The sequence below is a fragment of the Panthera pardus genome, unplaced genomic scaffold, assembly GCF_024362965.1.
Source record: "Panthera pardus isolate Hobbes unplaced genomic scaffold, ASM2436296v1 HiC_scaffold_2, whole genome shotgun sequence".
In the NCBI taxonomy this organism is placed as follows: domain Eukaryota; kingdom Metazoa; phylum Chordata; class Mammalia; order Carnivora; family Felidae; genus Panthera; species Panthera pardus.
In genome coordinates this window covers 99,763,256-99,789,765 of record NW_026526765.1, presented here as the reverse complement: position 1 = coordinate 99,789,765, position 26,510 = coordinate 99,763,256, and the positions used below count along the sequence as shown (strand labels likewise).

At 42.0% G+C, this 26,510-nt stretch overlaps 2 protein-coding genes across 5 annotated transcripts in view; one reads left to right on the top strand and one right to left on the bottom strand.

Moving 5' to 3' along the window:
- The first annotated feature begins 5,952 nt into the window (after positions 1-5,952).
- The window catches only part of HEXB (hexosaminidase subunit beta), a 32,150-nt gene continuing 11,592 nt past the window's right edge, over positions 5,953-26,510 (top strand). The window contains exons 1-5 of the mRNA XM_019463018.2: positions 5,953-6,303; positions 10,142-10,287; positions 13,634-13,699; positions 20,533-20,579; positions 20,830-20,940. Of these exons, the coding sequence (XP_019318563.1) occupies positions 6,083-6,303; positions 10,142-10,287; positions 13,634-13,699; positions 20,533-20,579; positions 20,830-20,940 (591 nt within the window). The 5' untranslated portion in view covers positions 5,953-6,082. The remainder of the gene's footprint in view (positions 6,304-10,141; positions 10,288-13,633; positions 13,700-20,532; positions 20,580-20,829; positions 20,941-26,510) is intronic.
- Positions 19,964-26,510, bottom strand: part of GFM2 (GTP dependent ribosome recycling factor mitochondrial 2) — a 76,941-nt gene continuing 70,394 nt past the window's right edge. For all 4 annotated transcript variants that reach the window (XR_008423825.1, XR_008423827.1, XR_008423828.1 and 1 more), the window contains one exon: positions 19,964-22,287. Coding sequence is in view for 1 of the 4 variants with exons in the window: in XM_019463016.2 (XP_019318561.2) it covers positions 22,243-22,287 (45 nt within the window). In the remaining 3 variants the exon portion in view is untranslated. The remainder of the gene's footprint in view (positions 22,288-26,510) is intronic.

Below are 26,510 nucleotides of genomic sequence, written 5' to 3'. Positions count from 1 at the left end.
TTTGAAGCTGTAAAATGAAAACTGACAAATTAAACAAAACAAAACAAAAAAAGGTAAAACCAATTTAAGACAAAATACCACACGAGATAAAAGACAATGGAGGGATGGGAAAAGATGTGTGCAATATACAGGAGAGATTATTATCTATAATTTTTTTTTTTAATTTTTTTTTTTTTTAACATTTATTTATTTTTGAGACAGAGAGAGACAGAGCATGAACGGGGGAGGGGCAGAGAGAGGGAGACACAGAATCTGAAACAGGCTCCAGGCTCTGAGCTATCATCAGCACAGAGCCTGACGCGGGGCTCGAACTCACGGACCGCGAGATCATGACCTGAGCCGAAGTCGGCCGCTTAACCGACTGAGCCACCCAGGCGCCCCTTATTATCTATAATTTAACAACCACGCATACAAATCACTAAAGAAAGAAAACAACCCTAAGGATATGAAACAGCTCTTACTACAAGAATATGCAAAATGGCCATGTTTTTTTTCAACCTCGCAAGTAATAAAGGAACTACAGACTAAAACCATTGATAAAATTGAAAACGATTAATAGTATTGTGATATAAACACTCTCCTACACTGTCACCTGTTTTGGAGAGAAATTTGGCACCATCTATCAAAATTTTATTTGTATGCATCTTTTAAGGTGTTGTTAATTTCTCACATGACAGTAGATTAAAAAAAAAAATCATTTTGATCCCTGGAAGTAAGGCGTGGCCATGACGAACACCTAAAATGTGGGAGTGACTTTGGACTCAGGCAGTGGACAGAAGCTGGAGTGATTTTGGAGACAGGGTTTGTGAAAGCATGATGGGCCTGGAAAAGACCGTTAGTGGAAGGACATAGACCAGAGGAGGCTCACTTACGGGAGAGCAAGGAAAACCTTACTGGAAACTGGAGGAAATGTGATCCTTGTGACACTGGCAGAAAGATCACGATGGCCTTCCATGATGCAGAGAGTGGAAGATGCGCCTGCTAATGAATATGGGGTCTAACTAAGGAGATTTCCAGCTAGAACATTCAAGGTGCCGTCCGGGTGTATCTTTCCACTATACTAAAGTATGAGAGGAGCAAGGTAAAGGAAGGAAGGACTGTGAAACATAAAGCAGTCAAGGCTTAATTGGTTTTTTTTTAAACAATTTTAAACCACATTTTCTAGGCAAGGCAGCCAGGGAAAATGAAGACTTGGCTTTCAGGCAGAGATGGATCCCAGGTTCTCTCAGGAAAACATGGTCTAAACACGAAACCAGGGGCGCCCGGGTGGCTCAGTCGGTTAACGTCTGACTCTTGATTTTGGCTCAGGTCATGATATCACAGTCCGTGTGTTCGAGCCCTGGGTTGGGCTCTGCACTGGCAGTGCAGAGCCTGCTTGGGATTTTCTCTGTACCTCTCTCTGCCCCTCCCCACTTGTGTTCTCACGTGCTTTCTCTCAAAATAAATAAATAGACTGGGGCACCTGGGTGGCTCAGTCGGCTAAGCGTCCACCTTCGGCTCATGTCATGATCTCGTGGCACGTGAGTTCGAGCGCCACATCAGGCTTTGTGCTGACAGCTCAGAGCCTGGAACCTGCTTCAGATGCTGTGTCTCCCGCTCTCTCTACCCCTCCCCTGCTCACGGTCTGTGTACGTCTCTCTGTCTCAAAAATAAATAAACATTAAAAAAAATTAAAAAATAAGGCAAATCTTAAGAGACTTAAAAACTGAAAATAAACTGAGGGTTGATGGGGGGGTGGGAGGGAGGGGAAAGTGGGTGATGGGCACTGAGGAGGGCACCTGTTGGGATGAGCGCTGGGTGTTGTAGGGAAACCAATTTGACAGTAAATTTCATATTTAAAAAAATAATAAATAAGTAAATAGACTTAAAAAAATAAACATGAAATCTAGGTTGTGAATATAAAATCCCTTAAGACCTCAGAAAGATCTATTGTGGTGTCTCAGAGTATCTGACAATGAGACAAAAGGTCATTTAAATATTTTAACACTTTGTCGGACAGATCCTCTCAAACAATAGGGTTTCTAAGAATCCTGTTCCCAGCAGCTGCCCACAGTAGCAAAAGGCACATACTGAAGATTTGGTGCATATAGCTTTTGTCTAATGGCATGAACCTCAGTGAGATTCACAGAGAATCAACAATTAAAAAAATTTTTTTAATGTTTATTTAATTTTGAGAGAGAGAGACAGACAGAGACAGAGCATGAGCAGGGAAGGGGCAGAGAGAGAGAATGAGACACAGAATCTGAAGCAGGCTCCAGGCTCTCAGCTGTCAGCACAGAGCCCAACATAAGGCTCGAACGCACAAACCGCGAGATCATGACCTGACCCGAAGTCGGACGCTCAACCGACTGAGCCACCCAGGCGCCCCAGAGTTAACAATTTTTAACAGAAATGTATCAGCAGAAATGCTACCAGTTTGAACTGAGAAACAGTTGGAAAAGTGACAGATGAAATGACGTCTTTGGGCCTGCAAATTTCTACAAGAAATCTACTCAGGTGCAACCACATACTACTTTTCAAGAACAAGGAAAAATGACTCAAGGCAGAACCCAAAGCCAGACACTGGAGTCAAGAGTCATAGAGAATTACTTTGAATCTTTGACTCCTTATCAATTTGCTTGGCGGGCTTTGGGAATTGCTATAAACCCCTCAGTGCTTCTCATTTTCCCTCTTTTGAACAGAACCGTCTCTGTTGGTTATTCTAAGTCTGTCCCACCATCGTATTTTACATGTGTGGGGGTACAGATAACTTGTCTCTAGATTAAGAGACTCTCTTGTCTATAGATTCACAGAAACTGTACTTGAGGATATTTACGAATACATTTAGGAGCCTCATCCATGCTTAGTACTAATTTAGATGCCAACATTCTGAATTTCATGGAAATGTTCTAAAAGGATGAGACTTTGGGGGTTCTTTGGAGGAAGGGGATACGTTTTGTATGTGGGAGGAATATAAACAATTTGTGGTCAGAGGGTAGACTCCTCCCTTGAAAAAGTGTAGCCTTGGGGCGCCTGGGTGTCTCAGGCGGTTAAGTGTCCGACTTCGGCTCAGGTCGCGATCTCACGGTCTGTGAGCTCGAGCCCCGCGTGAGCCCCGCGTCGGGGTCTGTGCTGACAGCTCAGAGCCTGGAGCCTGTTTCAGATTCTGTGTTTCCCTCTCTCTCTGCCCCTCCCCCGTTCATGCTCTGTCTCTCTCTGTCTTGAAAATAAATAAACGTTTAAAAAAAAAATTAAAAAAAAAAAAAGAAAAAGTGTAGCCTAATTTCTCTCCCCTTGAACATGGCTGTGGTTACTAACTGACTTCTAAGGGATTGAATATGGTGGAAGCATCCTGACAAGAGGAAGCCAAAGAAAGGTGTTGTGGCTTCCTTATTGTTCTTTTTATTTTATTTTATTTTTTTATTTTTTATTTTTTATTATATGAAAACCTTATTGTTCTTGTTCTCGCTCGGTTCACTTGGCCTTGGGGAAGCCAGCGGCCATGTTGTAAATATGCACAATAAACCTTATGGACTCACGTGACAAGTAACTGAGGACTTCAGCCAACAGCCAGTAAGTAACTCCTGTCTCTTGCCAATAGCCATGTCGGCTAGCTTAGAATCACTTAGCCTCCAGCATTAGCCAAGCTTTTAGAAAAATGGCTTCAGATGATCGCAACCTCATGAGAGACTCAGCCAGCCTCACCCAGCGAAGATTCCTGAATTCCTGATCCACAGAAATTGTGAGGTATCTGTTATCTTATCATGTATTATTTGTTGTTTTAAGCTATGTTTTGCAGTAATTTGTTGCACAGCAATAGATAGCTAATACACAAGGCGAAGTTGCCATTGAAGAAATGGCAATTGCAACAATATGAATTGGAGATTGAACCTTGGAGAAATTATGCTGTTAGCCTTCAATTAACGGTAAGAAGTGGCAGTGAAGATGAATATTGCAAATTAAGTTTGTATAAATTATAAGAAGAGGGACTAATAAGGTGGCACTGGTGCTTCCTGTAATGGAATAACTATATTTTAAGCATGCCCCACAAATCCTCTTTGAAGTCTTTTCTTATAGGTAGGTCTTCGCCAAAATTTTCAGAATTCTTACTATAGCACATATGTGGTTTGGGCTTGCCTAGTATCCTTTTCTCTTTCTTCGGGTAACAGATCACTTTGTTAAAAAACAAAACTCAGCAGAGTAAATTTTAAGATCTAATTGTCTTTATTAAGTGATTCATGAATTGGGCAGCATTCCCATGTAGCAAAGTAGTGGGGAGCTCCACTGAGCTAAATAAGAGAAACGTTCTTTAAGGCAAGAGGCAGGGGGAGGGTGGCGCACCTGGGTGGCTTAGTTGGTTAAGAGTCCGACTCTTGGTTTCGGCTCAGATCATGATCTTAATGGTTCGTGGGTTCGAGCCCGCACTGGGCTCTGTGCTGAGATTCTCTCCCTCTCTCTCCCCTCTCTGTCTCTGCCCTTACCCAGCTTGTTCTCTCTCAAAATAAATAAACAAAAATTAAAGCAAGAGAGGGCATTAAAAAGAAGAAAAGAATTTGTTAGCAAGGAATACTCTGTTTAGGCAAGGTTGTGCTCCTTAGGAGAGTATATGGGGTCTACCAGTAAATTTCCTAGTATTGACCATAAAATTCCATGTTGATTGGTTAAAGGTTACATTCCTGGGGAGTTGAAATTGTATTTAGGTTAGGTATTAAGTTTTGGTTTACTGACTTGGGGCTTTAACCTAAGTGATGCCATTTTGGGACTGCAGTTTGTTTGTTTTTGTTTTAATTTATTTTTTGAGAGAGAGGGAGAGAGAATCCCAAGCAGGCTCCGTAGAGTCAGCGAAGAGCCAGGTGGGGGGCTTGAACTCATGAACCTGAGCAGAAGTCAAGAGTTGGACACCCAACCAACTCAGCCACCCACATGCCCCCGTAGTTTTCTCTTCAATAACCTCTTCTTTGGGGAACATCAGCACCCTCCATCCCATGTTGGGTCATATAACTTAACTCCTTTGCCTTAGGTGTGCTATCAAACTTGTCAGTTGGGATCCTTTTTCAGGACTGACGGGGATGAGTAAGGGGCATAAGCTTCCCTGAGGGGTTGTCCTTGCCACCCAAGAAGAGGGCTATCATGAAGAGCCGGTCTGACAATGAAGCCAATATGGAGAAAAAATGAGTTGAAAAATAGAGGAATATAAGCAGGGGAGAGGGGAAAGGGGAAGGAAAGAGGGAGAGAGATGTCATTTGAACCCTTGCCACACTGGACCTAATGACATTGTTTCTGCTTGCTTCTAGATCTGCTGTTTTATCTCCAAAGATGCAGAGAGGCCTGCCACAATAAACATTGAGGCTGCTCTCAGGAATTCTCTATAAACGGAATTACTTTTTTTTCTTGAATGGGGATGGGAGTTTCCAGGCTGTCAGATACTTAGGGCTGAGTCACCGTAGCATGCTACCCAATTTCCTATTTAGCAATCTTATTCTAACATTGTTTTATTCAATAACCTTTTGAACCTGACTTATTTAATAGTTGAATAAAATATTTGACACATTTTTGTTCTATTTTGTAACTGTCACGGTTATAATTTCTTCGAAAATGGCAGTGTGGCAATATGAATCGCTCATTATAATACACTGCCTGTTTGTATCATCTGCCTAATTAACTGGGCCCCCGGCGTCCCCGTGAAGTCTCGCGAAGTCCTCCGCCAAGATCCACTGAGGAAACCTTTTGCCTAATTTTGAACCCCCCACCTGCTGACAAGTCTGCCCCCGGGGGTTCCGACGGGAGGCTACGGTTCAAGCTGAACGGCGGTCAGGGGCGGTCTGGGCTGGGGCGCAAGCCTCCGGAGCCCCCGCCGCAGGAGCCCCCGCCGGCCCAGCCCCGCGCCGCGTTTCCCGGGGCCTCCCCTCCGGTCGGGTCGGGTCGGGTCGGGCGGGGCGGGGCGCGGAGGGCGGCGGGGCGGTCCCACAGGCCGGGAGGCGGGCCTGGGCGGGGCGCGCCGTCAGCTGACTCCGCCGCCCCCGCGCTCGGCGCTTCCTCCTCGGGGTCCCGGCGGAGGTCAGGTGCGCGGGCTGAAGCTCCCGTAGACCTGGGCCGAACGGCCATGCGGCACCGCGGGTTGGGGCTGGCGGCGCTGCTGGCGCTGTTGGCGGCGCTGGCCCCGCGCTCCTCCGCCGCGCCGGAGCCGGCCCTGTGGCCTATGCCGCTCTCGGTGAAGACGTCTCCGCGCCTGCTGCACCTCTCCCGCGACAACTTCTCCATCGGCTACGGCCCCTCGTCCACCGCCGGCCCCACCTGCTCCCTCCTGCAAGAAGCTTTTCGGCGGTGAGCGCTCCCTGCGCGCTGCGGGGCGGAGGCGGGGCCAACCCCCTGGGGCGCTGGGCCGGCGCGGGGGGGCGAGGGGAGGGGAGCCCTGCGCGCCTCTTGTCACCCTCGCGACCGTACGCGTGCGTTTTTCCCCGTTCAGCAGATAAGGAACCAGTGCCGAGCTGGCCCGTGACCTCGCCAAAGGGACAGGTCCAGAAGGTGGGAGAGCCGGCTCAGACAGCCGCTGAAACCCAAGCTCTTCCCCTCCCCATCCTGCCTGCTAAGGGACTTCCCGGGCATTCTGGAACCCTGGTTTGCGTGCGGGATACTGAGGGGGAAGGAGTAGGCTGCTCAGAATCTGTGCCCAGCTTCGCCTTGGAGGGGAGAGTAGGGCGGATGGAGGGGCTGGAGAGTGGCAGCTTCTTACGTGAAGAGAATTCTAGGAGGAAAATGAGTGCTTAATGCTTGACACCAGAACTCCCAAGTTGGTTGCCGTCTGCAGTCTCCCCACCCCACTGGCCAAATCAGGTAACAGTTCAGAAGGCAGAAAGTCCTCAGGTTGGAGCATTGCCCAAAACTCCCCAAGTCTGTTTCTTAGGAAATGTTCCATGCTTTCATCTAATTACTTCCATGTAATAGGTTCATCGCAGTCTCTGCTTGTCTTTTCCCAGCAAGTCATGTGCTGGCTCTCCCCGCTTCCTGTTCTGGAGCTCACCACATTTCCACGTCTGCCACCTCTTTGGCTACAGACGGGGTGAATCAGGGGATGAGGAGGCAGCCAACAGCCTGGCTTTGCTGGCCACACCACACAGAAGGCTGATTGCACTTGGGGAGGTGTTTCAGCAGCCTTTCTTTGGTGTCCCCTCACCGTGAGACCTGTGTAGGCTGGAGTCTCCTGAAGGCCTGGAGTTCAGGGAAGGAATGTAATTTGGTGCTGGCTAGGAAATATTTTAAAAAAACAAACACGCTTACCATGTTTGCTTTGGGACTCAGTGTCTAAAATTGTATTTTCCTTCTGTGCCATACTGTTAGTAAAACGAGGACTGGGTGATAGGCTTGAAATGACGAGGATTATGGCAAGAGAGCAAGGAAGTCAAGTTGACAGTGGTTGGATAACAAGGGCTTGAGTCAGTGGTGAGATGGTTTGAAAACAAGGCTTGTCATTTCGAGGCAGTGCAGGTGATTATCTGGAGTTGGCCTAACTAACCATGGCTGGTGTGTGAAGCAGCTGTTAATTATACCCTACGCTGTTAGGAAGCAGGATATAAAACATTAGCCCTTATGGCTAAGACTTGAAAGCATTCAGGGGAGCATTCTAGGAATTCAGGAAGGTCACTTGTCTATTTCAGAGTATAAGCGCAGTGTGGGTGGAAGAACGTAGAGATTATGGAGATGTTCCAAAGGCTCTAGGTGGACACACGGTCTACACCCTAGGCAGTTCGGAGCCAGAGGCTCCTGTCTTTGGGGGGCCCAACTTCTATCACAAACCCTGCTTTCGAACTGTGTTTTTTGCAAGGAGAGAGTTGGGTCTGGTGCATGGCAGCTTCCTCAACTTGTAGAACAAGGTCCGTCGCATGCTAGTTACTCATTTTTTAATTAAAAAGAATTTTTTTTCATGTTCATTTCTGAGAGAGAGAGACTGAGCGTAAGCGGGGGAGAGGCAGAGAGAGAGAGGCAGACACAGAATCCGAAGCGGGCTCCAGGCTTTGAGCGATCAGTACAGAGCCTGACATGGGGCTCGAACTCACAAACTGTGAGATCATGACCTGAGCCGAAGTCGGACGCTCAATTGACTGAGCCGCCCAGGTGCCCTGAGTCACTCATTTTTTTTACATGAATGAATAGCTGCATTCCCTCAGTTCCTGAAAGGGAAAATTAACCCAAATACCTTGGACACCATTGGTTTAGAACCCTTTGAGTTTTCTGGTAGTTTTAATATCTAGGACCAAAGTTCTCTTTATTTGGGCCAAGCCAGCACCTAGCTCAAAATTCAGAGCTGCTGGTAATTTTAATTGCCTTTTTTAAAAAATTTATTTAACTGTGATAAAATACATATAAGATAGAATTTGCCATCTTAACCATTTCTTTTTAAATTTTTTTTAAGTTCATTTAAGAGAGCAGACAAGCACACACGAGAGCAGGGGAAGGGGCAGAGAGAGAGAGAGAGAGGGACAGGGAGAATCCCAAGCAGGCTCTGCATTGTCAGTGCTGAGCCCCACGCAGGGCTCGAATTGAAGAACTGTGAGATCATGACCTGAGCAGAAACCAAGAGTTGGACGCTTACCCTGCTGAGCCACCCAGGCACCCCACATCGTAACCATTTCTAACTCTACAGTTCAGCGATCTTAATTTCCTTTTTTTTTAATTTTTTTTTAATGTTTGTTTATTTTTGAGACAGAGACAGAGCATGAACAAGGGAGGGGCAGAGAGAGAGGGAGACACAGAATCTGAAACAGGCTCCAGGCTCTGAGCTGTCAGCACACAGTCCAACGTGGGGGCTTGAACCCATGAGCTATGGGATCATGACCTGAGCCGAAGTCAGACACTTAACCGATTGAGCCACCCAGGTGCCCCTCTTAATTTCCTTCTGATTCTGTCAAGGTTTTCCCTTGGAAAGGGCCCCCAGCATCATCGTCCATTCTGTTCTGTCACTGGTTAACTTCCATACGCTTCCAGACTCATTGGAACTTTCCTACCTCTCCTTACTTTTCTGGAAAAACACAAGGTGTTCTTACACTTAAGTAGCATACACAGCCTCTGGCTTATCAAAATCTATAAAATGTTATTTAAATGATTGCTTTGAAGCCTGTCAGGTCTTTAGCACCTTTAAATGCTGTTTTAGGGGCGCCTGGGTGGCTCAGTTGGTTAAGCATCCGACTTCGGCTCAGGTCACGATCTCGCGGTCCGTGAGTTCGAGCCCCGCGTCAGGCTCTGGGCTGATGGCTCGGAGCCTGGAGCCTGTTTCCGATTCTGTGTCTCCCTCTCTCTCTGCCCCTCCCCCGTTCATGCTCTGTCTCTCTCTGTCCCAAAAATAAATAAACGTTAAAAAAAAAAAATTAAAAAAAAAAATAAATAAATGCTGTTTTAATATCCCCTTTCTCTGGTATTTGGGTACCGGCAGAAGGTAAATTTTCAAGACCCTGGTGAGAATTCTGTAGGCTAGTGACCTTCTTTGGGGGGGGGGGGGGTTCTGTATTAGCTAGGTTTTTTGTTTTGTTTTGTTTTTTTTTGGAAGGTAACAGGAACTCTGTTTTAGTCAAGCTTAAGCAATAAGAAAACCTATTATCTCACATTTTAGGAAGTCCAAAACAGGATTCCACAGCTACTTGACTAAGTGGCTCAACAGTATCATTAGGGAATCCGTGTTCTTTCCATCTCTGCCGTCTTTAGATTGGCTCTGCCAATTCGAGCCCTACAGCCGGTCCAGGTGTCACATACAGAGAAATGTGGCTTTTGTGGCTCACTTAGTGTAGGCAACTTTCTGCCACCATTACCCCTAATGCACCACCTTCATCACTGGGTGCAATTGGCTTGCCTACCCAAGAGTGATGGGATTCCCATTATTGGTTTGATTACTGGTCTTCATATGAGGCACTTGGAAGTGTGGGTGTACCTTCTCAAATTCCCGTGCCTATATCCCACCCTCAGAGATTCTGATTCCGGAGGTCTGGACCTCAGTATTTTCAAAAAGCTCCCCCGGAAGTTCTGATGTGCAGCTTGGGGTGAGAGCCTCTAATTGGACCAGTACGGGGTGGCCGGGATTGGAGGAGCCCCACTGGGATGTCCACTGCCACATATGTATGTAAAATTTGGCTGCGGTGCTTTAAAACTTTATTTGAATTTATTTCTCACACAGATATCATGAATACATTTTTGGTTTCGACAAGAGGCAGCGTCGCCCTGCTAAACCTAATGGTGCGATAGAGTTACAGCAACTTCTCGTCACAGTTGTCCTGGACTCGGAGTGTGATCTTTTCCCCAACATCACTTCAGACGAGTCCTGTGAGTACCTACGCTGACGTGAGCGTGTCGTGTCCTGTGCTGCTCGTTGGGAACTTAAGTGCCAGAAACAGCTTCCATGCCATGAACTGTTGTGAGTTCTTGGCCAGTGAGTTTATGATTTTTATTTTTCAACTTAACATTAAAGTCATGCACAGTCATTGTAGAACATCTTTAAGCACAGGAAGTGAAGAGGAGAAAATACATCATTCATAACCCCAGCACTCACTTGACCACCGTTATTTCAGATGTGGTTTTTTTGTAGAGTGATACATTGAAATATTACACGTTGATAGAAGTATAAACGTATGAGAAACAGTTATGTGAAAGTGGGGTTTTTGTATTTGGCTTTTTTTTTTTTTTTTTTTTTGTCTAGCAAAACGAACATGTAATGAAATATTTTTCTATGACATCATTTTTAGTGCAGTAACTTACTTGGCTAATAACTCATTTTTGGACATCAGGCAGTTTCTTCGCTTTTATTTTGAAGATAAATCTGTGTGTACCTCCATGATCTCTGTTTGTAATCTTATTTGACACAAAAATGATACAGAACTGGGGGTGGGGCTGGAGCTCTTTCATTTCAGGATATAAACAAAACTTAGCTGTAAGATATTTTTGTTGCCTAAAAAGTTTCTGTAGGGGCTACTGACTGAGGAAAACATGGAATATACACCAAGGAACCAACGGGAGCAGTGTGAGGTTGTAGGTGATAAAGTGCAGAGAGAGCAGACTGGTGAGCTGGGTGTAAGAATAGAAGGGATACCCCAGATCTCAGAGAAAAGAGTGACTCCTTTGTCCTCAGACTGCGTTACAGACAGTTCAGTATGTCTCTTCATCCTCTTAGTATAGATCACATTTCTTAATAATACACCTCGGAAAAATAAGTTAATTTCTCAATTCTGTAGCTGTTCTTAGAAGAGAAACAAGATTCTTGGGCAACATCAGATATGTGATTTCAGTTGACCGCACTCAGACCCTTCATGAATTATGTTTTACAATCTGAATTGAGATAGAAAGGGTCATTGACTTGCCAAGGAGTCTTTGCGGTCCGTTAGCAACAGTAATGACGTACTATAAATTCCAGAAAATACAGTGTTTTGAGACGGGAGAGTTAGAGCTTGTTATCCATTCAGCTTTGCAAACCTTTATTTTGAAAGAGAAGCTCCTTGGGCCAAGCTGATTGTGTTTTTCTGGTCGAAGGATAAACTAGTTTTAAGTTTTAAACGAGTTGATGAAGATGCTGAGAAAGTTAACACAGATGGAAATGACACCAGCTGCTGCAGAGTGTGGGAAAATGGTGGAGGGAGTGACAAGTGTTGCAGCATTATGTATTAGAAATATGTATTCCCTGTGAACCAGGAATGGCCTAGTTTCTCCTGTAGAGCATTAATTACATATAACAGGGATCTTCGACGCAGCTTGTGTGTACCAGTGAAGAGTTATAAACAAAAGTACATGTTCGTCCCCGCAAGAATGACTAAATATGCCTTGTCAGTCCACACTAAAGAACACAGCAGTGAAGAATAAAGAGGCAGAGTGAAAGAACAGACTTGGAGAGCCTGCCAAGATGAACCGCTGGGTTGAACAAAGGACGTTGTATACTAATGCAGGATACTGTTTGTATTTCAGCACACACACAGGAACGCACATATGAAGCCATGCTACATTTGTTAACACATGTGTGTTTGTGTGTCAATACCCAGGAAAAGGTGTGATGCGTATTTCTTCTGAGGAAAGTAGAGGGACTTGAGTGGGCATCTCAAAGGCGATTTTAGCCTTACCTATTTTATTTTTAAACAATAGCATATTGATGTTGTTTGTATGCACACTCTTGAAAACAAAGTAATTACGGCGCAGAAAGCAAGCACAGAAGTGGATAACTGAAAAGTCAAAGGTCCCATCCCACATCAGGGAGGTAATCACTGTGAACACTCATAATTTGGTTTTGAAATAAAAATTAAAATTCTCCAGCTTCTAAGAAAACAAAATCTCGTTTTAACTGCTTTCTCGTTGTGGGTTTTGCGTTGAGTTGAATCAGAACCCTTGTTGCATCCTCAGCTATTGGAAAATAATAAGCATCAAGTACATGCAACATGTTAATGTGTTTAGGTGATTCTTTGTGTTACAACTATTTCTAGGAGATCTCAAAACGATGTTGCAGCAAAAAAAATGTTTTTAAACAGCATCCCATGAGTCTGGTGGCTAAGAACTTGATAGAGGTGGAGAGGAAACATGATTACATTGTACTCAAAATAGCAATCCCTCTCTTAGCCCAGCCTTTAGCTAACTCAGCACTGCTGTCTTCTGATGGAAACAGCTGCCTTGTCACAAGACTGTCACCTGAGAGAGTCACCTGATTATTGGCTGTTGACCGCTCTTTTCCTTACCTGTGGCCTGCTCCTGTAGGACAGTGTGGGTGGTGGTGGTGGAGGGTGATGATGCAGGCCAGATATAATACTAAGTCATTAACCTGCAGCCCTCGAGTGTCTTTACTGTGGCAGAGTCCCCATCTTTCCACACCCTTCAGCTTTCAGTCTCTCTGTACTGTCTGGTGCTTTACTTTATCTGTGTTTGACTCCAAACCTCTCCAAAAGTCTCAAATGACTATTGGGACAGCCTTACACAGAGTGGGATTTAAAAGATTGAGAGATTAGCACCCCCCCCCCCCCCCTTTGTCCAGAAGCATCCAACTGGAACCTGCCCTACCTGGGTGTGAACCTTTTGTTGATTGGGACAAAGCTGAATTTAGCTCAAGTGACTTAGGAAGTGAACCTTAAGGCATATTTAGGCTAATAGCTGGGAAGGTGGGTGCAAGGCAAGTAGGGAAGCACAGAAGGAGAAGAGAAAGAGTGGAGGTAAGTCTCTGGCCTTTGGTGGAGTGGAAGATTGGAGTGATACTTGAGGCTTTCACAAGGAACTAAGGAACTGAGGAACGTTTTGCACTTTTGATTTAAAGTCATAGCTGAATGAGGAACCTAGTCTGTTGAGGGGCAGTGGAGAGAATAACTCTCCTGGAGGGGAAAAGAAGGAATTGTGGAGATGTCACCCAGATTTCTGACTCAAAAAGTTCACCTTGGTAGGAGGGCACTGTGGTGCCTCACGGAGATGAAGGCACTAGGGACAGGCAGGGGCAGCACGGAGCAGGAAAGAGTGGGGGAGCTCAGCTTTGGGCATGCAGAGTTCAAGGAATCCGCAGGATATCTCTGAAGAATGTACGGAGGCAGTTGGAGAAACAGGCCTGGAGCTAGGGAGAAAAGAATGGTCCAGAAATATTAATTACATGTTTAGGAAATTCACTGTGTGTCACTGAGGGATTAACAGAGAGAAACTTTTTCCCCCACTGCAGATGCTTTACTTGTGAAAGAACCAGTGGCTTTCCTCAAGGCCAACAGAGTTTGGGGAGTATTACGAGGTAAGTTATTTCCTAGTCGAAGAAACATTTCCATTTGGTGCTTTGGGAGATCGGGCACAGCAAAATTTTGCTTCCTTAGACCCTTTACAGATGGTTCGTCGGTTGTTTGCAAAATAATTTCCATCAAACGCAAACACTTAGAGCACAGAAGAAAGATCGCCTGACCTTTTAAAAAATGTCTGTTATTATAATTATTCATGAGTGGAAGTCTTCCATGCTCTGGGGACTGTAATGTTGACAGAGCTAGAAGTGGCTCAACCTGCTGAGTTGGGGATTTTGTTTCACTTTGTTTCATTGTTCCTTTCTTGCTGCCTTTGGTAGCAAGTCTCTCCCTCCCTCCACTTAAAAAATTTCTTTATTTACAAACAAAAGGTTTCAGATTTATTAGGGAACCTACTCATGCAGAAGCACCAGAGCAAAGAGAAAAAGAATCTACCTGATAAGACACATTCTCCTGTCAGTCCAAGTAGTGGGGATACTTTCAGCTTGGTAAAGTGAGATGCTAGTGACCTCAACACAGCATAAACGTGTGCTGTCTCCTGTGCAGTTCCTTACACAGTCCGCTTGGTTCTTCTCCAGTGTCTCTTCTTGGGGTTGCTCCTGATCTTATTACCAGTTTTCACTGGGGAACGGGGGGTGGTTCTGTTTTCGTTTCTTGGCCAGGAATCACTTGATCTTGAAAGTCTTGTGAGAAGCCGTGGTGAGATGCCTTCAGCCACACACACCACAGGGGTGGGAGAAGGGAGAGAGCCCTACCCCCCCCCCCCCCCCTTTTAAATCCCTGTGGAGTTAGGAAACATGGCCAAGTTGATAGGGACAGTGTGAAAGATACACATACCTACAGAGGTGGGAGGCAGTGGGTGGAGAGAAACCTTAAAAGCTTTTTCTGAATTTCAGCCAGAGTCGGAATTTCAAAGTGAGGGTAATGGAACATTTACTTGCACTGTGCAAAAGCTTCTTTTACTCTTACTCCTCTAATTTGAGATGTTGTTGTAGTGACTTCCAAATAGTAGAGTTTTAAAAATAATTTTTTTTAAATGTGAGCTAACCACACTTACAGTAATTAAAAATAAAAGTGGCCTTGGGTTTGATTCAGGTTGAATGTTATCTGAAGTAAAATAATCATTGTGATGCTGTATGTAATAATAGTATGATTTCAATCTTATTTCAAAATAGAACATGAAAATATTTATAGGTGTTTACTACAAATGTAACTGTAATCATTATCATCTAGATCATTTATATATAATGTTATGTGGTTTTAAGCTTTTTTAGTCTGGTCTGCCTTTGTCTGAAGTTTGTTAGGGAAAACAAAGCCTTATTGTTACTTGCTATGAGTCACATCAAAATGAAGCACTTCTGAGAATGTTCAGTGATTAGGTTCCAGTTCAAGAACTGATGTTCTCTCAGGGTGCCTGGAGGGCCCGGTTGAGTGTCTGACGTAGACTCAGGTCATGATCTCACAGTTCATGGGTTAGAGTCCTGTGTCAGGCTCTGTGCTAACAACTTGGAGCCTGGAGCCTCCTTCCAATTCTGTGTCTCCCTCTCTCTCTCAAAAATAAACGTTAAAAATTAAAAAAAAAAAATTAAGAAAAAACCTGATTTTTCTCTTAAATGTCAGATGCTCAAAGCAATGCTCTAAATAGTAAATGTATTGAGTGTATTGCACTTAACAGAAAATTCCAAAGTTACTCTTCCCAGCTGGGGCTTGTATTTGGAGGGAGGGAGAAGATACAACAAAAATGACTTTGAATTCTTTTTTTCTTTTCTATTTCCTGTCTTTGTTTTTTTGAGGTATAATTGACATTATTAGTTCCAGGTGCACAACATAATGATTCAGTATTTGTATATACTGCAAAACATTCACCACAATAAGTCTAGCTAATATCCATCACCATACATAGTTGCAATTTTTTTTTTCCTTGGGGTGTCTGGGTTAAACATCTGACTTGATTTTGGCTCAGATCATGATCTCACGATTTGTGAGTTTGAGCCCAGCATCAGGCTCTATGCTGACAGGGTAGAGCCTGCTTGGGATTCTCTCCCTGCCTCTTTTCTCTGTCCCTCACCCCCTGCCCCCCCAAATAAATAAATTAATTAAAAACATTTTTTTCTTGTGAGAAGAACTTTAATGATGTACTGTCTTAGCAACTTTCAAATATGCAACACAGTACTGTGAAATGAAGCCAGTATACTGTTCATTACATCCCCAGGATTTATTTATTTTACAACTGAAAGTTTGTACCTTTTGACCCCCTCACTCATTTTGCCCACTCCCACTCCACACCTCTGGCAACCACCAATCTGTTGTTTGTATCTATGAGCTTTTTTTTTTTTTTTTTTGAGATTCCACATATAAATGAGATCATATGGTATATGTCTTTGACTTTATTTAGCAGAATGTCCTCACAGTCCATCCATGTTGTCAAAATGGCAGCACTCACATCTTTTCAAGTTATTTTCTCATTTTCTTCAGATAAATACCCAGAAGTGTAATTACCGGATCGTAAGTAATTCTATTTTTAATTTTTGTCTTTTTAAATTTGAGAGAGAGCAAGCGAGGGGGGGGGCAGGGGGAGAGAGAGAAAGAGAGAATATGAGAGAGAGTCTTAAGAGGCTCCAGGCTCAGCACAGAGCCTGATGCAGGGCTCGATCCCAATACCCTGTGATTGTGACCTGACCTGGAATCAAGAGTTGGTTGCTCAACCGACTGCCACACAGGTGCCCCTCTATTTTTAATTTTTTGAGGGCCCTCCATACCATTTTTCACAGTGGCTGCACCAACTTACATTGCTACCATTAGTGCCCAGGGGTTCCCTTTTCTCTGCTTCCTCACCAACACTTTTTGTCTTTTTGATAATAGCTTTTCTTTCAGGTTTGAGATGGTATCTTGTGGTTTTAATTTGCATTTCCCTGATGATTATTGATGTTGAGCAAGCTCCTTTTCATGTACCTGTTGACCATCTGTATGTCGTCTTTGAAAGAAACGTCTTTTCAGATCCACTGCCCATTTAAAATTTTTTTTTTAATGTTTATTTTTATTTTTGATTCAGAGAGAGACTGAGCATGAACGGGGGAGGGGCAGAGAGAGAGGGAGACACAGAATGTGAAGCAGGCTCCAGGCTCTGAGCTGTCAGCACAGAGCCTGACTTGGGGCTCGAACTCACGGACCGTGAGATCATGACCTGAGCCGAAGTCGGACGCTCAACCAATGGAGCCACCCAGGCGACCACTGCCCATTTTAAAATCAGAGTATTTTTTGCTGTGGAGTTATGTGAATTCTTCCTATATTTTGGATATTAACCCCTCATCAGATGTACAGTTTGCAAATATTTTCTGCCATAGAGTAGGTTGCCTTCTCATTTTGTTTCAAGTCATTTGTGGAAGTCTTTTAGTAAATGTCCCATTTATCTATTTTTGCTTTTGTTGCCTTTGCTTTTGGTGTCAAGTACAAAAAGTCATTGCCAAGACCTATGTCAAGGACCTTACCACCCTGTGTTTTCTTCTAGGAAGAAGGTCTTACATTCAAGTCTGTAATCAATTTTGAGCTAATTTTTGTGTATAGTTTATGATAGTGGTCCAGTGTTAACTCTTTTTCACGTGGCTGCAGTTTTCCCAACATTTATTGAAGAGACTGTCTTTTCCTTGTTTTTTTGTTGTTGTGGTAAATTAATCGACCATATATGTATGGGTTTATTTCTGGGTTTTCTGTTTCATTATGTTGATTAGTATATCTGATTGTATGTCAGTACTATACTATTTTGATGACAGCAGCTTTGTAATATAGTTTAAAATCAGGGAGTGTGATACCTCCAGCTTCATTCGTCTTTCTCAAACTTGCTTTGGTGATTTGAGGTCTTTTGTGGTGCCATACAGATTTTAGGATTGTTTGTTGTGTTCGTGTGAAAAATGCTATTGGAATTTTGATAGGGATTGCATTGAATATGTACATTGCTTTGAGTGGTATGGATATTTTAATGGTATTCTTCCAATCCACGAGCATTGACTATCTTAGTATTCATTTGTGTCTTCAGTTTCTTTCATCTGTGCCTTAGAGTTTTCAGGGTAGAGGTCTTGCTTAAACCTACTCCTATAGGGGCGCCTGGGTGGCTCAGTCAGTTGAGAGTCCTCCTTCAGCTCAGGTCACGATCTCATGGTTCATGAGTTCGGGCCCCATGTCGGACTCTGCTGACAGTTTACAGCCTGGAGCTTGCTTCGGATTCTGTGTCTCCCTCTCTCTTTGCCGCTCCCCCACTCATGTGTGCGCATGCACACGCTCTCTGAAAAATAAATAAACATTAAAAAATTTTTAAAAAATCTACTCCTTTGTATTTTATTCTTTTTGATACCATTGCAAATAGGATTGTTTTCTTAATTTCTAGTTCTGGTAATATAGAAACACAACAGATTTTTTTGGTATTTTGATTATCATTTAAGTTTACTGAATTCATTGATTAATTCTAACACTTTTTTTGCAGAATCTTAAGGTTTTCTATATATGTCACCTGCAAATAGTGACCATTTTACTTCTTCCTTTCTGATTTGGATGCCTTTTATTTTTTTTCTTTTCTTGCTTAAGTGCTCTGACTAGGTCTTCTAATACTAAGTTGAATAAAAGTGGTGAGAGTGAGCATCTTTGTCTTATTGCTGCTCTTTTTATCATTGAGTCTGAGGTGAGCTGTGGGCTTACCATATATGGCCTTTATTATGTTGAGGTATGTTCCCTCTGTTTGGAGTGTTTGTCGTAAGTGGATAGTGAATTTTGTCAAATGCTTTTTCTGCATCTGTTAAGATCTTATGATTTTAGGGGCACCTGGGTGGCTCAGTCATTTGAGTGTCCGACTCTTGATTTCGATTCGGGTCATGGTATCATGGTGGGTTCGAGCCCCGCATCAGCCTCTGCATTGATAGTGTGGAACCTGCTTGGAATTCTCGCTCTCCCTGTCTCTCTGCCCCTCCTCTGCCCGCTCTCTCTCTCAGAAAATAAAATAGACTAAAAAATTTTTAAAAAAAGATCTTATGACTTTGTCCTTCATTTTGTTAATATGGTGTATCACATTGATTTGCAGGTGTTGAACCATCCCTGCACTTGTGGAATTAATTCCATTTGATCATGGTGTATGGTTCTTTTTATGTATTATTGAATTCAGTTTGCTACTGTTTTGTTGAGGATTTTTGTATTAATGTTAATCAGGGATATTGGCCAGTAATTTTTTTTTCCTTACCTGGTTTTGGTGTCAGGGTAATGCTGGCCCTGGAAAATGAGTTTTGAAGTGTTGTCTCCTCTTCTGTTTTTTTTTTTGTTTGTTTGTTTTTTGGAAAAGTTTGAGAAGAATTGGTGTTAATTCTTCTTTAAATGGTAGAATTCACTTCTGAAGCCTGGTCCTGAACTTTGGTTTGTCAAGAGGTTTTGGATTAATGATTCAATCTCCTTACTAGTAAGTGGTCTTTTCAGTTTTTCTATTCCAAGATTCAGGTTTTTTAGTATGTATGTTTCCAGGAATGTATCCATTTCTTAGAAGAAATGGATAGTAAAATACTTAGGTTGTCTAATTTGTTAGCTTATAATTGTTCATAGTAGTCTCTTAGCCTTTTTATTTCTGTAGTATCAGTTATGTCTCCTGATTCGTTTCTGACTTTGAACTATTCTTAGGTTAAAATTTTCACTGGCTTTATACTTGTCAGCTAGAATGATGAATTATGGTACAGTTGGGGGTACCTGGCTGGCTCAGTCAATGGAGTATGCAACTTTTTTTTTTTTTAATTTTTTAAAATATATTTATTTTAGAGAGAGAGAGAGAGATAGAGCATGAGCAGGGGAGGGACAGAGAGAGAGGGAGACACAGAATCCAAAGCAGGCTCCAGGCCCTGAGCTGTCAGCACAGAGCCTGACATGGGGCTCAAACCCATGAACTGTGAGATCATGACCTGAGCTGAAGTCAGACCCTTAACCGACTGAGCCACCCAGGGACCCCAGGAGTGTGCAACTCTTGATCTCAGGGTTGTGGGTTAAAGCACCGCGTTTGATGTAGAGATTGCTTCAAAATATTTAAAGAAAAAATATATATAGTAAAGTCAAGGGCACTTAGAGGAAATGGCCTGTAATAGAGTTTACTAAGGAAACAATCCACTTGAGTGAAAAATGTTCAGGAGATATTCTTTGTAGCTGTGAGTAAAACACTGTTGAGTTTTAAGTTGGGCTCTCATTTATATTTTCATGGTGCTTTTGATCCTTTTTCCCTTCTGTTTATGTACCTTCTAATACTTTTTTTTTTTAAGGTTTATTTATTATTTCTGAGAGAGAGAGGGCACGCACACATGGGGGAGGGGCAGAGAGAGGGAGACAGAGGATCTGAAGTGGGCTCTGTCCTGACAGCAGAGAGCACAATGTGGGGTTTGACCCATGAAATCCACAAGATCATGACCTGAGTGGAAGTTGAATGTTTAACCTACTGAGCCACCCAGGCACCCCAAGGGTATTATCTTTTAAAGTGACTATATTTTAGCATAGAAATTATTTTTTATACTACTATATATTTATTAAGTAACTAGTATTTTGTTGTATTAAGTCACTATTCATTTTTAAGTTTATCATTCCAACAAAACCCAGGGTATGGGTACAATGAAGTAAAACGTTTTAATTAGATGGCAACAGGGATTTTTTTTTAAACTGAGCTTTGATCTTAGAAAATATGTTAGAGGTATAGAGGTAACATTATAGTTAGTTTTATTTGCCTTATCTGGTTATGGGTCTACGTTTGGATAACACAACTTTTACTGACTTAATATGTTATAAAAGTAATGCATTAAATTATGAATTTTACTCTCCCTAGGTTTAGAGACCTTTAGCCAGTTAATTTATCAAGATTCTTATGGGACTGTAAGTATGATTATTATATGTTACTAAAAATTATTGGCTATCCCTTCTACTATAAGAAAAATGTAAAGTTTTTAGCTGTTTATTGCTTCTTGAGTGTTTTTTTCTCTCCAAATGTTTATCTTTTTTGGTAAATGTAAACTTGACACTTTCTTCTAATCTTTCATCCAGTGCTTGCATAGATACGGTCTTTGCTGAGCTCAAGTCCAGAGAATATTCTAAAAATAAATCAAAATTTTATTTTGTTTTATAGTTCACCGTCAATGAATCCGACATTATTGATTCTCCAAGGTTTCCACATAGAGGAATTTTAATTGATACAGCCAGACACTTTCTGCCAGTTAAGAGCATTCTCAAAACTCTGGTAGGTGATTATTATTTTTTTTATCCATTTTCTGTTCCAAAGATGTGTGCTTTTATGGTGTTCCTTAATATGGGTTATTTACGCTGTTGTGTAGGTTGAAAGAGGGGGATGGTTTGTCATATACTGAAGCACTGAGCTTTCTTCCTTCCCTCCCCTGGAAAGTATATTTCCTCAGCTGAGAAAGCCAGTGTCCTCCACTGAACTTTATTTAAAGTGTCATAGAAAGTTGGCTAGAAGCTGCCAGGGAAATGTTCCAAAGAAATATGGACTTCAGATGGTGAGAGTTGGGGGTGAGGTTGACGGTAGCTATTTTCTCCTGTCTACTTTTTATTGGTTCATCTGCACGATCATCAATTTGTAAAGGTAGGAAGGTTTTCCTCCCATGTTTTTCTATACCTTTATTTGATCACTTCTGAACAGACCATATTATTAAAAAGGGATTTTTACATTCACACTACTGTCCTGAATGTTATTCTCCAAAAGACATTATTGTCACTCTTATGAAAGAAATAAATACTTAGTATAAAAAATTCAAACATAGATATGCATAAAATAGATAGTAACCCCATAATTGCATTACCAAAGGTTGACATAAATTTTTGTGCCCCATTTATCTCATCTTGCCCTTAAAAATGAATATTAATACACATGACATGACTTTTTTTTTTAATTTTTTTTTTAAATTTTTTTTTCTTAATGTTTTTTATTTATTTTTGAGACAGAGAGAGACAGAGCATGAGCGGGGAAGGGGCAGAGAGAGAGGGAGACACAGAATCCGAAGCAGGCTCCAGGCTCTGAGCCGTCAGCACAGAGCCCGATGCGGGGCTCGAACTCACAGACTGTGAGATCATGACCTGAGCCGAAGTTGGACGCTCAACCGACTGAGCCACCCAGGCGCCCCTTTTTTAAAGTTTTTTCTTTTTAATGTTTATCTATTTTTGAGAGAAAGAGAGTGAGCAGGGGAGGGGCAGAGAGAGAGAGGGGGAGACACAGAATTTGAAGCAGGCTCCAGGCTCTGAGCTGTGACATGACTTTTTAAAAAACTTAACTGGAATTGCACTTCTACTACCTTGAAAAACATGTTATGGACATCTTTTTATGAAAGAATATATAAGGTCTGTACCATCTTTTTAAACCGTTGACTATTCCGTTTTTTATACCATGATGTGAGTTTAACCATTCTCATGCTGACGAACATCCAGGTTAATTTATCATAAACAGTACTGTAGAATAAGCATTCTTAAATTTGCACACTTGTCAGGGTTTTCCTCTAAGATCAGGAACAAGACAGGGTGTCCACTCTCACCACTTCCATTCAACATAGTACAGGAAGTTCCAGCTGCAGCACTTGGACAAGACGAAATAAAAGGCATCCAAACCAGTAAGGAAGTAAAACTGCCACAATTTGCAGATGACACCCTACTATATATAGAAAACTCTAAAGGCTCCACCAAAAACCAATAACTTCAGTAAAGTTGTAGTATAGGAAATTAACATACAGAAATCCATTGCATTTCTATACGCTAATAATGAAGTAGCAGAAAGGGAAGACAACAATCCTCTTACAGTAGCATCAAAAAATAAAATACCTAGAAGTAAACTTAACCAAGGAGGTGAAAGACCTGTATTCTGAAAACCATAAAATGTTGATGAAAGAAACTGAAGACAATGCAAACAAATGGAAAGATACTTCATTCTCATGGATTGTAGGAATTAATATAATTAAAATGTCCATACTACCCAAAGCAATTGACAGATTGATTTCAATCCCTATCAAAATTACCCAAAGCATTTTTCACAGAACTATAATGAATAATCCTATAATTTGTGTGGGACCACAAAAGACCCTGAAAAGCCAAAACAATCTTTAAAAAGAACAAAGCTGACAATATAAAAATCCCAGATTTCAAGATATAGTAACAAAGCTGCCATGCTCACAACAGTATGGTAATGGCACAAAAACAGACACACAAATCCAAGGAACATAAGAGAGCCCAGAAATAGGTCAGTTAATCTATAACAAAGAAGGCAGAAGGCAAGAATGTACAATGAGGAAGAGACAGTCTTCAAATGGTGCTGGGACACCTGGACAGCTACATGCAAAAGATGAAATCGGATCGCTGTCTTACACCATACACAAAAAATAAACTCAAAATGTCATTCTTTTTTTGTGTCTGATACTCCATTGCATGTATGTATGTGCATATACACACAGACCGACAGACACACCACCTTTTCTTTATCCACTCATCTATCAGTGGACACTTGGTTCCTTCCACAGTTTGGCTATTGTAAATAATGCTGGAGTAAACATGGGGGAACATATATATTTTCAAATTAGTGTTTTTGTTTTCTTTGGTTAAATAGCCTTTAGTGGAATTACTGGATCATATAGTAAATCTACTTTTAATTTTTTCAAGGAACCTCCATACTCCACAGTGACTGTACCAGTTTACATTACCAGTAACAGTGCACAAGGGTTTTTTTCACATTCTCCATATCCAACACTTATTATTTCTTGTCTTACTTTGGCCATTGTGACAAGTGTAGAGAGATAACTCATTGTGGTTTTGACTTGCATTTCTCTGATGATGAGTGATGTTGAGCACATTTTAATGTATCTGTTGGCCGTCTGTATATCTTCTTTGGAAAAATATTCAGGGCCTTTGCTCGTTTTTAATTGGATTATATAGGGGTTTTTTGGTCTTGTATAAGTTGTTATATATTTTGGATATTAACCCCTCCTGGGGTATATTATTTGCAAATGTCTTCTACCATTCAGTAGGTTGCCTTTTTGTTTTGTGGACAGTTTCCTTCACTCTGCAAAAGTTTTATTTTGTTTTTGTTGCCCTTGCCCAAGGAGAACTATCCATTAAAATGTTGCTAAGGCAGGTCACAAAGAGATTACTGCCTAAGTTTTCTTCTAACAGTTTCTTTCATTTTTTTTTAATGTTTATTTTTGAGAGACCGTGAGTGGGGCAGGGGCAGAGAGAGAGGGAGGCACAGAATCTGAAGCAGGCTCCAGGCTTTGAGCTGTCAGCACAGAGCCCTACGTGGGGCTCGAACTCTCGAGCTATGAGATCATGACCTGAGCTGAAGTCGGATGCTTAACCGACTGAGCCACCCAGGTGCCCTTCTTCTAACAGTTTTATGGCTTCAGGTCTCCCATTTAGATTTTTATGGTATGTTGTATGGTATGTTTTTCCAGCCCTTCATTTTCAGTCTGTGTGTTTTTTTAGGTGTGAAGTGAGTCTCTTGTAGACAGGATATAGGTGGGTCTTATTTTAGGTTTGTTTTTTGGGTTTTTTTTTTTTTGTATTTTTTTCCATTTAGTCATCCTTTGTCTTTTGACTGGAGCATTTAGTCAATTTACATTTAAAGTAATTATAGGTATGTATTTATTGCCAGTTTATTCTTTTCTGGTTATTTTTGTTTTTCTCTGTTCCTTTCTTCTTTTGCACTCTTTGTGGTTTGATGCCTTTCTTTAGTGTTAGGCTTGGACTCCTTTCTCTTTATTTTTTTTTTCTGTGTCTGTTGATGGTTGCTTAAGTTCAAACATTCTAAAAGCACTACAGTTTAACCCCCCCCTCTGTATTTTATGTATATGATGTCATATTTTACATCTTCTGCATGTGTGTATCCTTTCACTGATTTTTATAGATAGGATTTTACATCTTTTGTATTTTAACCTCAATACTGGCTTTATTTTTTTTTTTTAATTTTTTTTTTTTTAAACATTTATTTATTTTTGAGACAGAGACAGAGCATGAACGGGGGAGGGTCAGAGAGAGAGGGAGACACAGAATCCAAAACAGGCTCCAGGCTCTGAGTGGCCAGCACAGAGCCCGATGCAGGGCTCGAACTCACAGACTATGAGATCATGACCTGAGCCGAAGTCGGCCGCCCAACCGACTGAGCCACCCAGGCGCCCCCATACTGGCTTTATAAATGACTAATCTGGGGCGCCTGGGTGGCGCAGTCGGTTAAGCGTCCGACTTCAGCCAGGTCACGATCTCGCGGTCCGTGAGTTCGAGCCCCGCGTCAGGCTCTGGGCTGATGGCTCGGAGCCTGGAGCCTGTTTCCGATTCTGTGTCTCCCTCTCTCACTGCCCCTCCCCCGTTCATGCTCTGTCTCTCTCTGTCCCAAAAATAAATAAAAAAACGTTGAAAAAAAAAAAAATAAATGACTAATCTACCTTTATTATATGTTTGCTTTTACCCGTGAAACTTTTTCCTTTCATAATTATCTTCTGTTTACGGCCTTACCTTTCTACTTAAAATAGTCCCTTTAACATTTCTTTTAAGGCCAGTTTAATGGTAGTGAGCTCCTTTAACTTTTGTTTGCCTTAGAAACTATTTTTCTGAATGAGAACCTTGCTGGGTAGAATGTTCTTGTTTGCAGGTTTTTTCCTCCCAGCACTTGGAATATATCAGGTCACTCCCTTCTGGCCTGCAAAGTTTCTGCTGAAAAATCAGCTAACAGCCTTATAGGGTTTGCCTTGTATGTTACTGTTTTCTCTGTAGCTTTAAGATTCGCTATCATTATGTTTGCTGCTTCAATTATTACATGTATCGATCTGGACCTACTTGGGTTAATCTTGGTAGGAACTTTCTGTGCTTCCTGGATATGGGTGTCTGTTTACTCCCCCAGATTAAGTTTTCAGCTGTTATTTCTTCAGGTAAGTTTTTACTCCCTTCTCTCTTCTCCTGGGATTCCTCTAATTCAAATGTTATTACATGTGATGTCATCTGGGTCCCCTTAAGCTGTTCTCATTTTATATTAGAATTTTTTTCTTTTTGCTGATGATCTTGGTTGCTTTCCATTACTGTGTCTTGTAGATTACTGATGTGTTCTTTTGCATCCTCTAACCTGTTCTAGTTTTTTTTTTAATTTCAGTTACTAAATTCTTTATCTGTTCTTTCATTATTTTCTATCTCTTTGTTGACATTCTGAGTTCATCCACTCTTTTCTCAAGTCTGAGTATCTTTATGACCATTACTTTGTTTTGTTTGTTTATTTAAATTCCAGGAGGTTACTGTATAGTGGAATATTAGTTTCAGGTATGACCATTACTCCCAATTCTGTATCAGGTGTATTGCTTTTCTGTTTCATTGAACTCTGTTGCTAGGATTTTTGTCCTTTTCATTTGGGACCTGCTCTTCTGTCTTCTCATCTTGTCTCTCTGTTTTTATGAATTATGGAGGTCTGCTGTGTCTCCTGGTCTTGGAAGTAGTGACCTTATGTAGAAGAGGTGTTTTGGTGCCCTGTAGCAGTGTTCCTGGTCGCTAGAATCTGGTGTTCCAGGGATGTCTCCTGTGTAGGTTGCATGTGCCTTGTTGCAGTTGAGCTTTGTTTGCCTTTAGCCCATTTGACTCTAATGACCCATGTTGCCTGCTTTGAGTACAGCACGCAGGGTTTGGTCCCTGCACTGTTGAAGGGCCTGAGTCCACTGTGGGCTCAGAGGGGGTGGGGGGGTGGGCAGCAGTCAAACTAGTCTGGACTTAGCCTCTTTGCTGCAGTTGTGGGAGCACCTCCCAGCAGGACTTGTTCTTGAGAAGCCAGCTAAAAGG